The sequence below is a fragment of the Papaver somniferum genome, chromosome 7 (assembly GCF_003573695.1).
Source record: "Papaver somniferum cultivar HN1 chromosome 7, ASM357369v1, whole genome shotgun sequence".
Lineage (NCBI taxonomy): Eukaryota > Viridiplantae > Streptophyta > Magnoliopsida > Ranunculales > Papaveraceae > Papaver > Papaver somniferum.
The window spans coordinates 26,931,538-26,947,118 of NC_039364.1; the positions used below are offsets into that span (position 1 = coordinate 26,931,538).

Consider the following 15,581-nt stretch of genomic DNA (forward strand, 5'->3'; position numbering starts at 1 on the left):
AAACAAAAAAAGTGGAAATTACTAAAAGTGGTACGAAAGTGAAGTCTAATGATGGAGAATACCAAAGTCCAAATTAAACTCATTAAAATTAAGGAGATCTTATCTTCAAATTCAAGAGAATGAAAAGACAAACACATGGCAAAAAGAATGAGGTTATTCCGACATCGGACGAAAAAGTTATGGCCAAAACAAGATCGAAAGACTTAAGTCTGCAGAGGGAAGGTTCGACTGATAACTCATCAGCACGAGCTAGCCGAACATAAAGCCTGCAAATCAATATTTTCGAAGTGTTTACAGAGAGATATTCGGCTTGAAAGTGATCTAATCGATTCAGCCGAACCTGACAACCACCCGGGGTAAATTTCACTTCTCATGTTCGGCCGGGAAAGGCTAGCGAGGTATTAGCCGAACCTGACACTGTTTTGGGACATATTTGGTACCAAATTGACTTTTATCTCAAGAAAATACGATCCCGGAAGGATTATAAAGCCTAAATTTGAGAGCTTTACATAAGAAGACATCCAAATCCCTAAGAAGAGATCTTTCAATCTTTATCATCTCTCTACACCACATTCTATCATTTATATTATCTTCCGCATCATAAAGAAGACATCCAAAGCCTAAAACGACAAACATCAATTTTGAGAAGAAAAATCAAGTTAGAGGTTCGACCTATAAACCAAATAAAGAATTAACTGAACCAATTTAAATTACAAGTTCGGCTTATAAACAAACTATCGAATCAGCCGTACCTATCTTATTAATAGAACCTGGAGAAATGGTGTCAGGTTCAGCTGATAATTGATATGAACTTATAAGCCGAACCTATCTTCAGTCGGTTCAATTTCGGTTTCTGCACCTTCATCTTTTATTTGTTCTTCAATTGATGGATTAGAAGAGGATTCAGAACGCACACTTCCTACTATTTGCATTATGCGAGTTGAATTTAATCGATGATCATTTTTTACCAATCGACGACTAATTGTGGAGATGAAAAAAACATTGTCAGACGGTTCGCGAGGGTTGGGCGGAAGGAAGAAGAAGAGATATTTAGGATAGAAACTGATTTTGATTTTAGATTTTAAGTTTTTTATATTAAGGTAAGAATGAATTAGTAATTTAATTATTTAAGGGTATATTAGGTAATTTCACTACCATTTAAACCCCCCTTATAAAGTCACCATAGATGGGAAAACAATTATGTATGCTCGGAAATTTTCATGTATGCCCTAAAACCGGGTTCTCTCCTACATATGAGAATGAGATTGGAAAAGACTCGAACCCTTCCCCTTGTGTTGGGCTGGAGGGGAAGGCCCATTAGAGCCATGTTCAGATGTTCTAAATGCATGTAGGGGTTGGACCCGCGCCTACTCAGAGCATCAACAATGCTAGGGGTGGAGGTGATCCTATGTGGAGGTCTAAATATCACATTTTCTATGAAGGTCATTCACATATGGACAAAACAAATAAAGTTAACACCTTTCAACCCAAAAAATCATCTCAAATCCTCAAGGTTTTATTTAACAATTTTCAAATTAACATAGAGATGAATTGATGATGTGGACTTTGACCCAAGGTCATTGAGAAGGTCTTATTTAGACTTTCTCTTCCATCCCACATAATGATGTCACAATTCCCAAGAACCTTAACCCTTGCATTGGAGATGGAATTTTGGTAGAAAAAAGTCTTAAATCTTGGGTGACACGGTTTTTTATGACCTCCACCCCTTGCATTGGAGATGCTCTCGGACAGATCATGCTACGAGCAATCGAATTATCAAAAGACACGTGTGTGACAAGCTGTAGTAAAATACACCTAGGGTCCTAGACCAATCTTGTTGGGAATTGGGATAGAGTCCATTCTTGTGTGAGATCGTAGAAAAAAGTAAGTGATAGAAAACACTATTTTGAGTATTTTGCAGTAAACTGAACTTCGTTAGAAGAAGAAGAAGAAAGATTGAGATGAGATGGATACTGTTATAGTAGAACACGCAGAAATGAGTACTAAGAGTAATAGTTGTTGCAGTAAGAAAGGTCCTGGTTATGCAACTCCAATTGAAGCTATGTCTGGTCCTAAAGAATCAGTGATTTATGTTACCTGTGTTTACTCAGGTACCCATTATTTTAATTTACTATGTTTTTGAAGTTTGATTAGTTACAGAGTCATCTTCTCTGCATTATGGTTTTGTGGGTTTTTGTTGATTAGTTATAGAACCCTGAAATTTGGTTCCTATTCTGGGGTTTTGGTGATTTTTGCACATAATTGATTAACACAAAATTAGAAATTGTTCAGATTGCTATCATTTTACTTGTACAAATTTAAAGGCTTTTGTAAGACTTAAATTCATGAAGCTGAACAAGTTTTATCTGATTTTCAGGAGTAAATTGTGCAAATAGCAGTGCTCATAGTGTGCTACAGTGTTATCTTTGCAGGAACAGGAATAGAGAATCCTGATTACTTGGCTACAATAGATGTTGATCCAAGCTCACCAACCTATTCAAAAGTTATCCATATGATGCATGTTCCTTATTTGGGTGATGATTTGCATCATTCTGGGTGGAATTCATGTAGCTCTTGCCATGGGGATCAATCCGCCAACCGTCGCTTCCTCATTTTGCCATCATTTGTGTAAGATTCACGATCTTATATTGCAGTACAGCAGCTCATTCTTGGAATACCAATATTCTTTTTGTCTCTTCTTTCTTGCGCTAACACGACACTTGAGTTTTGTTTGTGCAACTAACGACAATTTTAGGCATAAGTATATCAAATGAATATCAAAATTCATCTAACTTGAATAAGTATGACAAAAGCATCACATTTTCCTTCCCTTGACCATGCTCTTGGTTAGATAGTTTATAATCGAATTCCAGCAGAAGATCATGATATAGGCGTAGATAGGTCACATTGACAATTCAGTAACTATTTTTTTCTTCTATTAGGTCTGGTCGTATATATGTGGTTGACACAAAAGATCCGAAGGCTCCTCGTTTGCACAAGGTTGTTCAGTCAGAAGAAATTGTCCAAAAGACTGGATTAGCATATCCACATACTTCCCACTGCCTTGCATCTGGTGACATCATGATATCATGCATTGGGGATAAAGATGGAAATGCTGAGGGAAATGGGTTTCTTCTTCTTGATTCAGAATTCAATGTTAAGGGAAGGTCAGTGTTCTTCTTGGAAATGGAGAAGCTGAACCACATTAGAGCCAAATGGGTTCTCATTCTGCACTCATATTATGTTTGTATTTGTGTCCCGATATCTGTATTTTGTTCAAGTTCTTCACGTTTTTCGACTTATGGCCTTTTAACTTCAGTCCGGCTTTCTAATTCTGCTCAGGTGGGAAAAACCAGGACACAGTCCACTTTTTGGTTATGACTACTGGTATCAACCACGACATAACACCATGATCAGTACATCTTTGGGAGCTCCATTCACATTTATAAAGGGATTCAACCCTCAACACGTATCTGATGGTCTGTATGGAAGACAAATATATGTCTACAGCTGGCCTAGAGGTGAACTTAAACAAACACTTGATCTCGGCAATACGGGGATGGTTCCCTTAGAGGTACACTTTGGAGAATCCAATCTTGTTGACCCACTAATTAATTAGTTCAACAAAACCGCACCATCCAACCATCGTATAGATTCAAATGTTAAGGTTGACTATTGTCGATCATTTGAATTCTCCCACCAATTTTTTTTTTGGGTTTCATATACCCACTTGCTAAAACTTCTTTCCTTCTGTTATTTCTTTATATTTGGTATCATCTTGCCATGAAGGTGCCTGAAATAAACGTGTGCGCATGACAGATTAGGTTCCTTCATGAACCTTTAGGAGATATAGGGTATGTTGGGTGTGCACTCTCCAGCACCATGGTGAGGTTTTTTAAGAATCCCGATGATTCATGGAGCCATGAGGTGCGTATATAGTCTCATCTTTGCGCAGAAAATTTCAGTGATATCCCTGATGTGACTACTCGTTTTCTCGTAGTCTAGGTAATGTATACAACTTAGAGGATCTGATACTAAGTAGTATTGATACCTCCGTTGAACCGATATTGCCAAGTAATAAATGATATCTAAGATCACAATAACAACGAAGAACACAAGTATAATGTAAAAGCTTCTAAGTTATCATGAGACACAAGAGATTTACGTGGTTCGACATTTGTCTACATCCACAGGGTAATGAGTGCTTGTTTTTGTATTAAGTTGTGGTGGTTACAAAGATCTTAAATGCTTCCCAAAGCAATAGAGATAACTCAAGTGGAAGTAAATACTTAAGTTCTAAACATTAAAGAGGTATAAGCTTAAGACTAGATCTTCTCTCCTAGATATTGAATGTCCTTAGTTTGTTGGTGAAGCTTGATATTAGTAGCCCCTCTTGCTCCAGGTATATCTTTGCTGCCTCTGGGTCCATCATCTGCTGATGTACCTTTCGTACCAATAGTACCTTCGTCCACCGCGTACTTTCTCCAGTTATATTTCGCCACCTCAGCTGGCCCACGTTCCTTCGGGAACTACCCAACCTTAGTACAGGTTGTACCTTCGTTCACCGCCAGCTTCCGCCAATCGGGTTCTGCCACGCTTTCTCTCTCCACGTGCCTAGATTCATGCGTGTAGATAAGAGATTTGAGCATTTAATGCTGATTGGATGCGTCATCTACCTCTGTCCCCTCCCCAGCTGACTCTATATAGACTAGGATTTTTCCTTCCTTATCTTGACCGTTCACGTCTTCTTTCTTGGGATGAGATAAAGTAGATCTGCGGAGGTATCCCTTGTTACTCAGGCTTCTCCGTTTAGCGAAGGCTACACAGTTAGGTATATATGCGGCCACTAAGATCGTGACACGTGCTCCACAGAATATTGGTATTCACAGTTTGCCCCTTTTCTTTCATCTTCTACCGTTTGGTAGAAGTGGAAGAAAACTTCCGTTACGCCGCCAATTTTGCACGTACCGATTGGGTGGTCCCTACATGTCCTTTAATGCAATAACTTCCCCTTGAATTCCGGGACATCCAAATTTTTTGGATTTTCCAGCCGCCTATAAGAGGGGAACAAAGAGAAGGGAATTTTATTAACTCCCTTTCCTCTTCTTCTTCGAACTGTCGCTCTCTATCCCTTTTATTGAGATACTCTTTTGCTGCTAACTGCTCCCCTTTTTCCTTCGATTCTCCGCGTGCTTTGGCTCCACTATGTCGATCATACAAGTAAATGATACCCGTATTTGGTCTTGATTTTCTCCATGCTTGCCCCTGTTGTATCGTTTTCGGACTATGAGATTTATTGATGTTGCTTATTATGCTTGCATGTGAGAATTCCTGCTTTCTTTTGCTTGTTTACGCTGTATGGGAACTTGGGTTTTGTTCCATTTTGATTTTTGATGATGGTTTCGGTATGATAGTTCTTCGCCTGCAACTTTGATCATGTGATCAAAGGTTTTTGATTTTCCCCCATGATATGTTTAGACTGTCCCCTTTGGTTGGTTAAGTGAAACCCATGCCCAAAGTTCGTCGGTTTTTTGCCCCCAATTCACTTTTGAATGAATTGCAATCTTCTTCTGCCATTGTTGATGGAGATGTTCTTCCTGCTGGTGTTAGGCATCATGAGGCTTTCAAAGAAACCTATGCGTAAGGGTCCAAAGATATCTGCGTCGACTGATCCTCCTCCGCGATCATCCTGATGCTACGCCATCTCCTCCTCCTGAGGATTCTGAGGTGGCTACGGTCGCTAAGGAGGAATTTGTTGTCGAGGATCTTCCACCTCCTCCTCCTCGCTATGAGCTTCAGAGGCTCCAACTGCGTGACAAGGACAACTTTGCTCATTTGTCTATTGATGGGATTACCAAGTCTTTTCGCCTTCATAAATTCGAGATTTTCTTCGTTAATGGCCCTGATGTTCTCACTGAGTCTCACATTCGGGATTTCCCTTATGATGAGAATAATCTTTTGATTAGCGTTGGCCAATTGGCCGCAGGTATGCTTCTTACTCTGTATAGTAGAATGGATCCTTTCTATTATGACGTCTTGTCCACCAGGGATGACCCGGCAAACAAGACCCAGGTCCGAGGAATTTACCAGTATACTGGTAATTACTGGCGTGCCCTTCGCGAAAGCTGGTATCGTATCAAGGGAAAGACTACTCTGAATTCTTATGACCCCTTTGCTGAAGGGAGACCTAAGCATGAGGACTATACCCCTGCCAACTTCAATGCTACGTATGCTGATGCTATTCAAAAAAGCAACCTTCTTCCTTGGAGTGTTGGTCCTCGTCGTATTCATGTTACTGCTAGGCAGATTAGGGAGGGTAATAACCTTCGCTTGCTGGAGGAGATTGATAAGACTGGTTTGACTACCTTATTCTGCTAGGCTGCCTTTGCCAAAGTATGACCGCATTCGTCTTGATCATGATGATCGTTGGGATCGTACTCCTCTTCGTGTGGTTGGTCCTTGGGATTATGGTTTCACCACTGCGGACCCCTCAGTCCCTCGTTCAGCTCGTTTTTTGCCTGAGAAGTATGATGGGTATCAGCCTTGGATTTTTAATCCTGCTGCTTCTCACGAGGTACCTTTGTTGTTAATATCTTCGTCTGCTTAGATATCTTTATCTGCTTTGATATCTTTGTTCTGATGGTCTTCTTTTGCAGTCTGTCCCTGCTTCTTCTGCTGGGACTGCTCCAGGCTCTGCTGGTAATTCTGTGGCCACAAGGATTAGGAAGAGAAAGGCTTTGGTTGAAACGCCTGCGGAGGTAAGGATCATTATCATACCTTTTTGCTTGTAAGTTCCTTAGTACCTTGCCCCCGATTCTTAGCTGACGCATGTGTTTCTTTACAGTCTTCCCAGGGAAGGGTAAGTTGAATACCGTGATTGATCTTGATGCTTTTTATGATGATCCCAAGGCTGCTGGCGAGGGACCCGGTGAAGAAAACATGGAGGATATCGAGGATACTGGCCTTAGTCCTTATTTGGATGATATTGAGGAGGATTTTGCCAAAGATATCCCTAGCCCCGTCCGAGCTGCTTCAGTTGAGGGTGAGAACCTTCTTGTTGGTACTGGTGCTCATCTAGTAGAGCTTGTTAGCGTTCAAGCCCCTGCACCTACGTTATCCTTGAAGATGCCTTCGTTGTCTGCTCCTAGCAAAGCTTTGCCCGCTATTCTTGTTGCTGTTGTGGCTTCTAAGAGTCTCCCTTCGTATCCTGCTACCTCCATTCAATCAAGTGGTTCGTTTTCTAAGGTTGTTACCCCCACGGTGAGGGATGGTAGCTCAGATTCTCAGCAGAAGAAGAAGGTTGTGATTTCACTAGACAACTTCTCCTTCAATGATGTTCCTGCTTCACTAGGGAGTACTCAGTCTGTTTCTACTGCCCCCGCTAGCAAAGCTGTTGGACCCCCACCTTCGTCACCAGATTGGACCGGACTGGGTAATCTTCCTTCTGCCGGTGACATGGATTTGGGCGGCTCTCAAGCTCCTCTTTCTGTTCCTAGCTCTTCCACCATGCCATCTTTTCGTCGTGGTGAGGGTTCAGCAGTCGTGCCCCTTGTTCGTGTTCAAACAAACGAGGGAATTGTCGCTGAATCTATCCAAGGTAGGTTGCCGGAGAGCTTGAGCTTGGGTAGTTCCGATGACGCTATTCTTGAGGCCATCCTGCGGGATTCCAAGGGTCCCTTTTCTGTTGGAGTTGATCATCATCATCTTGGTAGTTCTTTCGAGATAGCTTCACAGCTGGACGTGTTACCTTCCCAGTATCGTGCCGCCAAAGATTTGTTCTTTGACCCTGATTGTCTCTGCTCCAGTCAGAGGTTTGGTGAGATCCGTAAGGGTAGCATCCAAGAGATGGAGGCTTTCATGGATACCTACGCTAACTTCCTCCCCCGTCTTTCAGCGTTCTCAGTAAGTGATTCTTACCTTATCATTTTTCTTCTTAATCTGATCCTTCTTCCATCCTTATACTCCTTTGTTTGCATCTTTGCAAGCATATCGATGTTGGTTATACCTTATTCAAGGTTTATAGGGCTAAATGCACTCATTTGAGTGCCCTGCTGGAACATGCTCGTCAAGAGTATGCTCTTGCCGTTGCTCAGCAGCCTTCGTCGAGTGATGCTACTTCTGCTGCTAAGATATCTTCGTTGGAGGATGATCTGAGGAAAAACCACAGATCTCTAGAAGCTTGTTTATTGGCTCTTGAGAGAGCTAATAATGTTGCTAAGGTTGTCGAGGATGGTCGCAAATCTGTTGATGTTGTCTTAGCTGCCGAGTCTTTTAAAGCCATAGGTTTGTTTCTTCTTCTCCTTAGCTTTTTTATTTACTTTCTGGTTGCATAGTCCTAAGACAACCTTCGTCTGCCAGCCGACAGCTCTAGTGAACTTAGATGTCTTCGAGATCAAGTGGCCAAGTTAACCTCCGATGTTTGGTATTATCAAAAGAAGTCTGATAGGCTAATGAACGTAACTGTTCATTATGAGGCCCAACTTTCCCTTGAGCCTGCTCATAATGCAGACTTAGTGAAGCAGATGGCTTCGCTTCGTGAGGAGTGTGACGAACCCTTTGCTGGAAGGAGAGTCTCATTTTAAAGCAAAAGGAGGATATTGCCTTAGTCGAGAAGCGTCTCTCTGCCCAAGAAATTATTCGCAAGAAATATCATGCCGATTTTGAAGCTGCTTGTGCTTCTTTAGCTAAGGTTACTGCAGAGCGTAATGTTTTAACTTCTGAGGTCTGTTCTCTTAAGAACAAACTTATTGATGCCAGCTCCGTGCCTTCTTCCATGTCTCATGCATCCTTAATAAAGAGGTTTGAAGAGTTAGAGAATGTGTACCAAGTTTTATCCTCTGAGAATGCTTCGCTCCGGATAGATGTTGATGATCTTCGGACGGAGAGGGATACCCTTGTGGAAGACCTTGATGCGGCTGAGGCAGACCTTGCTGAGGCTCAACATAGTTTAGAAGAGTCACTTAGTCATGCCGAAGGTAGCTTAGGACAATTATTTTTTCCGTAGCATCCTTTGTATCTTTAGCTCCTTCTTCTTGTTGATGATACCCTTTGTGTTTGCAGGCCTCCAAGAGCAGTTGGTGGGTGCTAACGCCAAGATTAACCGCCTTGAGGGCCAGATATCTCAGCTGGAGATATCTCGCCAGTTTGATGATGCTGCTAAGTTTAAAGCTGAGGCGCTCAACAAGTTAATGATCAGCTTAGCGCTCAGATTAGGGAGCTTCGTCAGAAATCGGGTTCGGACCTAGCGGCGCAAGCTTCCCAAATGGAGGCGCAGTTCAAGCGTTCTTCCATTGACTATATTAACAATGCTTTTGCGGAGGCTGAGCTCCAAGCTGAGGGTGTTGTCTTCCCTCGCCTTCCTTACCCTTGATTGTGCTATGCTGACCTTGTTTTCAACCGAACTCCTTTGATGTATTGTGCCCCAGCTGAGGGGGCTTTGTTGTCTCCTTTCCTTGAAACAATGCTTCGTTATTTTCTGAACCTTCGTCATCTGTAACTTTGAGATGTGTTAGTTTTATTTTGGTAGTACTTATTTTAGTACTTTTATTATATATATATAAACATATTATGTCTAATTGTTTGCACATTCGAGTCATCACAAGGTGCTAAGGTGTTTTTAACCTTTGGTGGAACATTCATCATCCTACCCAAGTATCCTTTGGCTAGAAGGTACCGTGGTGGCGAGGGCTCTTACGTGGGTAATAATTTTCCTGTAACCCTACGCGTTCAGCGTGATTGCTGCTTTACTTCGACAAGGTATCTCTCTTTGTGGGATATATTGCTTATTATTTGCCTTTCAGTGGGATTCATTTTCCCTTAGGATCCGAGATTGACATATGCGCAGTTATGTCGCGCCTTGCCTCATCGTCAATTCTGACGGAGGGTGTCTTTTCTAACCCAATTTGTATTTAATAAACATGCACTCTTTCTTAGCAAAAAGTTTATTTCATTGATTAATTTGGTTTGTAATACCTTTGATCATGGATAGAACATGGCGGGCTATTACCCCTTCCCTTCTTCTCCTGAGTGATAACCATTCTCTTACGGGTAATACTTCTTTAGGTACATTGCATTCCAAGGGTATTGCAATACTTCCCCTTTGAGATTTCTTAAGTAGTATGAACCCTTTCCCGCAATATCGTGTATAATGTAGGGTCCATACCATGTCGGAGCTAGCTTCCCGCACTCTTTCTTCCTTTGATATGGTGGTATTTGACGTAGTACGTATTCTTCGACCACAAAGTTTCTAGGAATTACCCGTTTGTTGTATTCACGAGCCAGACTTCGTTGGTAGTTTACCATCCTTTGCAGAGCTACTTCCCGCCTTTCTTCAAGGTCATCAAGCTTTTCCAGCATAAGATCTGTTGTCAGATTCTTTTCCCATGCCTCTGTCTTCGTTGTTGGCAGTATTATCTCCGTTGGGATGACTGCTTCGGCTCCGTAGGTTAGTAAGAACGGAGTTTCTCCCGTGGCTGCCCTTCTAGTAGTACGGTAGGCCCAAAGGACATTGTGCAGCTGCTCGCACCATCTTTTCTTGTATGCCCCCAGCTTCTTTTTTAAGTTCATTGCTATCGTCTTATTAGTGGCCTCCGCTTGTCCATTGCTCTTAGGATATATCAGAGTAGACTTGTTTTTCTGAATATTGAAGGTGTTGAAGAGCATGTCTATGTTCTTTCCTTCCAACTGTTTGCCATTGTCAGAGACTATGGCGGCTGGTATCCCGAACCTGCAGATGATTTGCTCGAACAAGAATTTAAAGACATCTGTGTCCCTAATCCTTGCCAAAGCCCTTGCTTCCACCCATTTGGTGAAATAATCCGTAGCTACGATAAGGTATCTTCTTTTTGATGTCCCCTCTATCAAGGGTCCAACAATGTCAACTCCCCATTTGGCGAATGGCCACGGGCTGATGACCGAGTTAAGCTCCGTCGCTGGCGCTTTAATCTTCCTAGCATAGCGTTGGCATCTTTCACAACGCCTTGCTACATTCTTCGCATCTTCGTCCATGCTTAGCCAATAGTATCCTTGCATTTTGGCTTTGATTGCCAAAGACCTTCTTCCGCTATGATTGCCAGCTTCTCCGCTGTGTATATCATGCAGTATCCTTTTACCTTCGGTTTGTGAGAGACATCGCATCAAAGGTCCAAGAAATGACCTTCTATACAGTATCCCGTCTCGTAGTGTTTACTTGCCTTTGATTCGAGTTTTCGAGCTTCTTTGACGTCTGCGGGTAAGGTACCTTTATCAAGGTACTGGTGAATTGGGATTCTCCAATCGTCCTCAGCTTCGTCTTCGTTGCTTTCATCTGACGTGGGTTGATCTTTATCAGACTCACCAGCTTCGTTATCTGGCTCTCCCATCGCTTCATCTTCTTTTTCTTTTCTGCTTCCCTCATGGCCCTTGTTTGGACGGCTAAGGTTTCTTCAGTGTCGGAGGTTAGTCCTTCTATCGAAGGTTCATAAATTCTCCCAATTTGGACTGAGGTAGTGTTTCTGTCTCTCAGCATTGATGATATAAATGCCAAGGCATCTGCGTGTCTGTTATCTTTTCGGCAGACATGTCTGAATGTGACCTTGTTGATCTTTGACGCATGCTCCTGTAGCTTTAGATACGAAGATAGTATCGGATCCAGAGTTTGGTATTTGAGCTCTATTTGTAATGACCAATTGCGAATCACTAGTCAAACGGACATCTGATAAGCCCAGCTCCTGTGCTAAGCGTAGGCCGTGTATGACTGCCTCATACTCCGTGATGTTGTTAGTGTATTGTTCGAATTCTAACCTGAATGCATAGATGAGTCGGTCTCCAGTAGGGGTTGTTATCACGATCCCTATACCTGCGCCTTCTCCGTTGGAGGAGCCATCTACGAATATCTCCCACCTTCGTGAGTTCCGTGGTTCCAAGAGATCCTCTGGTTCCGGCTTGTCTTCCTCCATTCCTGGGATGTCGTCTATCTCAGCTTCGTCATTCAGAGGTAGGTCTGCCAAGAAGTCTGCTAAGATTTGTGATTTCTCCGCTTTCCTGGTTTCGAAGATTATGTGAAATTGTTTGATCATGGCATTCCATTTTGCCACTCTTCCAATCTTCTCCGTGTTCGAGGATTTGACTTATTTGAGCCTTCGTGAAAACTCGGATGGTGTGTGCATCGAAATATATTCTTAGCTTTTGTGTTGCCACTACTAAGGCATATATGAGTTGTTCCACCTTGGTGTAGTTACGCTCCGCTGCACTGAGTGTCTTGCTGATGTAGTATACGGGCTTTTCTCTTGCCCTTGGTCTCGTACCAACACTGCGCTCACAGCGTAGCTTGTTGCTGCTAGGTATAGTGTGAGTATTTCTCCTGGCTCCGGTTTCTGCAAGATGGGTACTGATACTAAGTACTCTTTGATCTTGCGAAAAGCTTGTTCGCACTCTTCGGTCCATGTGAACCTGCTTCCTTTCCTTAGTGTGTCAAAAAATGCTTTGCATTTATCTGATGATCTTGATATGAATCTTCCCATGGAAGCTAAAATTCCATTTAGCTTTTGCACTCCTTTTAGGGTTTGCGGAGATGGCATCTCCATTATTGCTCTGACCCTTTCAGGGTCTACTTCGATTCCTCGCTTGGTGACCAAGTAACCCAAGAATTTTCCTGAGGTAACTCCGAACGTACATTTGTCCGGGTTCACCTTCATGTGGTAGCTCCTCATGGCTTCAAATATCTCCCTTAGGTCCGAGAGATGGTTTTTTTGCTTCTTTGCTCACGAGCATGTCGTCTACGTAGACCTCCAGTATTTTTCTATCCATGGCTTGAAGATTTTGTCTACTAATCGTTGGTATGTTGCCCCCGCGTTTTTTAGTCCAAAAGGCATCCTTGTATAGCAATACAGGCCTCGTGGGGTAAAGAACGCAGTATGCTCCTGATCTTCTTCCGCAAGGGCTATTTGGTTATAGCCTGAGTATCCATCCATGAAGGATAGCCTTTGGTGGCCTTCGGTTGCATTGACCAGCTGGTCAATATTTGGCAGTGGGTAGCTGTCCTTGGGGCACGCCTTGTTGAGATTGCTAAAGTCGATGCAAATGCGTACACCTCCGTTCTTCTTAGGAACAATGACCATGTTTGATATCCAAGTGGGATATTTGACTTCTCGTATGAATCCAGCTGCAAGTAACTTTTGCAACTCTTTTTCCACCCCTTCGTGGTAGATGTCTGCCACTTTACGTATGCGTTGTTTGAACGGTGGTATCTCCGGTCTGAGCCGAAGGTGGTGTGAGACCAAATTCGGATCGATTCCCGGCATGTCTTCCATTGACCATGCGAAGACATCTGGTATTCTTTTAGTAGCCTTTGTAGTTGCATCTCCTCTTCTTCATCAAGCAAAGTTCCGATGTTGAGCATCTTTGGTTCTGCCTCCGTCCCGATGTTGATTTTCTTTGTTGGTTCTACCGGTGAGCAGATTTGAGGAGTGCTTTTCTTGTAATTGTCATTTGGCGGAGACATCTGCGCCTGGAGTGGCGGAGGTGCTTGTCTCCGGGTCTGAGACGGCTTTGGGTACTGAGGAGGCTGCGTCCTGTACTTCCTTGGTATTTGCCTTACTTCTTTCATGTTGTTGAGTAGCAGTTCTGTTAGCAGTTCTTTCTTCGTTGAGTCTGATTTCCGCTAGATTGCATAGCCTTGCGTCTTGCTGGTCGCCTTTGATTTCCATTTCACCCATAGGTGTAGGAAAGCGTAGGTACTGGTGATAAAGTTTTCCTCGCAGTCGATGGACCCATAGTCTGCCCATGATTACGTTGTAGGGCGAAGGTGCGTCCACCACAGAAGCGTGTACTGGTTACTAAGGGTCCTGCGTGTACCTGCAAGACGATTTCTCCCTTCGGTCTTGAGACTGCTCCATTAAAACCATATATTGTGCAAGTGGAAGAATCCATTTGTTTGATGTCAAACCCATGCGTAGGTAGGGTTCGTAAAATACACATTTAACGAACTGCCCCCATCCACAAGGACCTTCGTAACGTTCCATCCATGTATTGGAAGAGTGATCACTAGTGGATCGTTGTGCATTTCAACCTCCTGGTTGACGTCCTTTGTTGAAAAGGTTAATGGCGTGGCCATCCAGTCCTCCCAAGTGCTAGTGGGTGGTCCACTTAGCTTGAACACTTCATGGGATTCAATCTTCTTTCTGTTTCGAGCTAACTCGAGGATATCTTCGAGCATTTCTTCTTGACCTCCGCTGGAGAAGGTGATCATGTTGATCCATCCTGAGGTAGTTCTACCCTTTTCTTTGGGATCTCCTCAGTCTCCGCTGGCTGCAGTTGTACGTACTCCATGAATTTGCCTTCGTCGATGAATCTTTGGATCACGTTGCGCAGGTGGTAGCATGTATCAGTAGTATGTCCGTAGTATTGGTGGTACACAGTACTCCTTAGACTCCTTTGTCTTTTCTGGATGCTTTCCCCTAGTATTAGGGTAAGGAAAGCCTGGCTTTGCTCCCTCCTTGCTTAGGATGTGAGAGAAAGTTGTGTTTAACTTGTGTAGACCTTATCCATAAATTCTTTCTTCTTCCTGCCTCGTTTTCCATCTCCGTGCTTGGATCGCTTGTCTCGAGAATTGGTTCTCCCCCGGCTTCGTTTTGTCGCTTAGATACCTCCGGAATTGGTTCCAGAGAGTTAGTTCGTTGCGGAGCCGTTGTTGCCTTTGCTTGTGCCCTGGGGTTGTCCTTCTGGATTTCTTCGAGTCTGATGTAACGGTCCTGGACAACCCTGAGCTCGCCTTCGGAATCGAGGGCTCTGTTGTGAAGCTCCACGAAGATGGCTGAGGTTCTATCAAGTCCGTACTTATAGCAATTTATGCTAATTTCTGGATTGACTTTTCCAATTGCTTGGCATGTCTTTTTCCACCTGTCTGTGTACTGCATCAGTGTCTCCCGGGACCGATAGCTAAAGCAAATAGCCTATCTAACCCCGCCTTTGTTGATTTGTTGTACATGTATGTCTCCAAAAACACCGTAGATAATTGCTCGAAGGAGTCAATTGAGTTTGCTGGTAAGTTGTCATACCAGGCCAGTGCTGATCCCGTCAAGCTTGCTGGGAAGTACCTACAAAGTACCACCTCGTTTCTTTCCCAATGGGCAAGGACACGAGTGTAATACCGTAGGTGGTGCGGGATCTGAGGTACCGTTGTATGCTTGGAACGTAGGTACCGGGCATTTCGGAGGGATGGTTTCCCTCAAAATGCGAAAGGATAGTGGTGACGTGGTTGCCTCCTGTAGTACTTCTTCTAGTCTTGCGCCTGCGTGGCCAGTTTTTAGGCCTTGGATCTCCTTCCGCATTTTCTCCATTTGCTCCATGACCATGTTCACATTGTGAGCATCTTTGGAAAATGCTTCGTCGTAGTAGGTTTGAGAGGGCTTGTATGTTGAATCCGTTTCATCTGGATCATGGTGCGCTCCCTTGCTCCTTAGGCTGATTCGCCTTTGGTGGGTTGAGATCCACCCTTCGTCTTCCTGAGATAGCCCCATTTTCACGCCTCGGTTGTGGAGGGTGAGTTTGGGAACCTTCGACTTGTATGTCTAACATACCTTTGAGGTTCTGGTTCTCTTGGG

At 43.4% G+C, this 15,581-nt stretch overlaps 1 protein-coding gene across 5 annotated transcripts; it reads left to right on the forward strand.

Annotated features, from left to right (window-relative positions):
• The first annotated feature begins 1,852 nt into the window (after positions 1-1,852).
• Positions 1,853-9,584, forward strand: LOC113296779 (selenium-binding protein 2-like). 5 transcript variants are annotated; one of them, XM_026545116.1, is made up of 6 exons: positions 1,853-2,111; positions 2,433-2,628; positions 2,943-3,167; positions 3,343-3,574; positions 3,820-3,927; positions 9,061-9,575. In XM_026545116.1, exons 1-6 carry the CDS (start codon positions 1,967-1,969, stop codon positions 9,187-9,189), a joined length of 1,035 nt encoding a protein of 344 aa, XP_026400901.1. In that variant the 5' UTR covers positions 1,853-1,966; the 3' UTR covers positions 9,190-9,575. The 5 variants fall into 5 exon arrangements, with proteins under 5 accessions (XP_026400901.1, XP_026400903.1, XP_026400902.1 ...); XM_026545118.1 differs by lacking the exon at positions 9,061-9,575 and adding an exon at positions 5,611-6,285; XM_026545117.1 differs by lacking the exon at positions 3,820-3,927.
• The last annotated feature ends 5,997 nt before the right edge of the window (positions 9,585-15,581 follow it).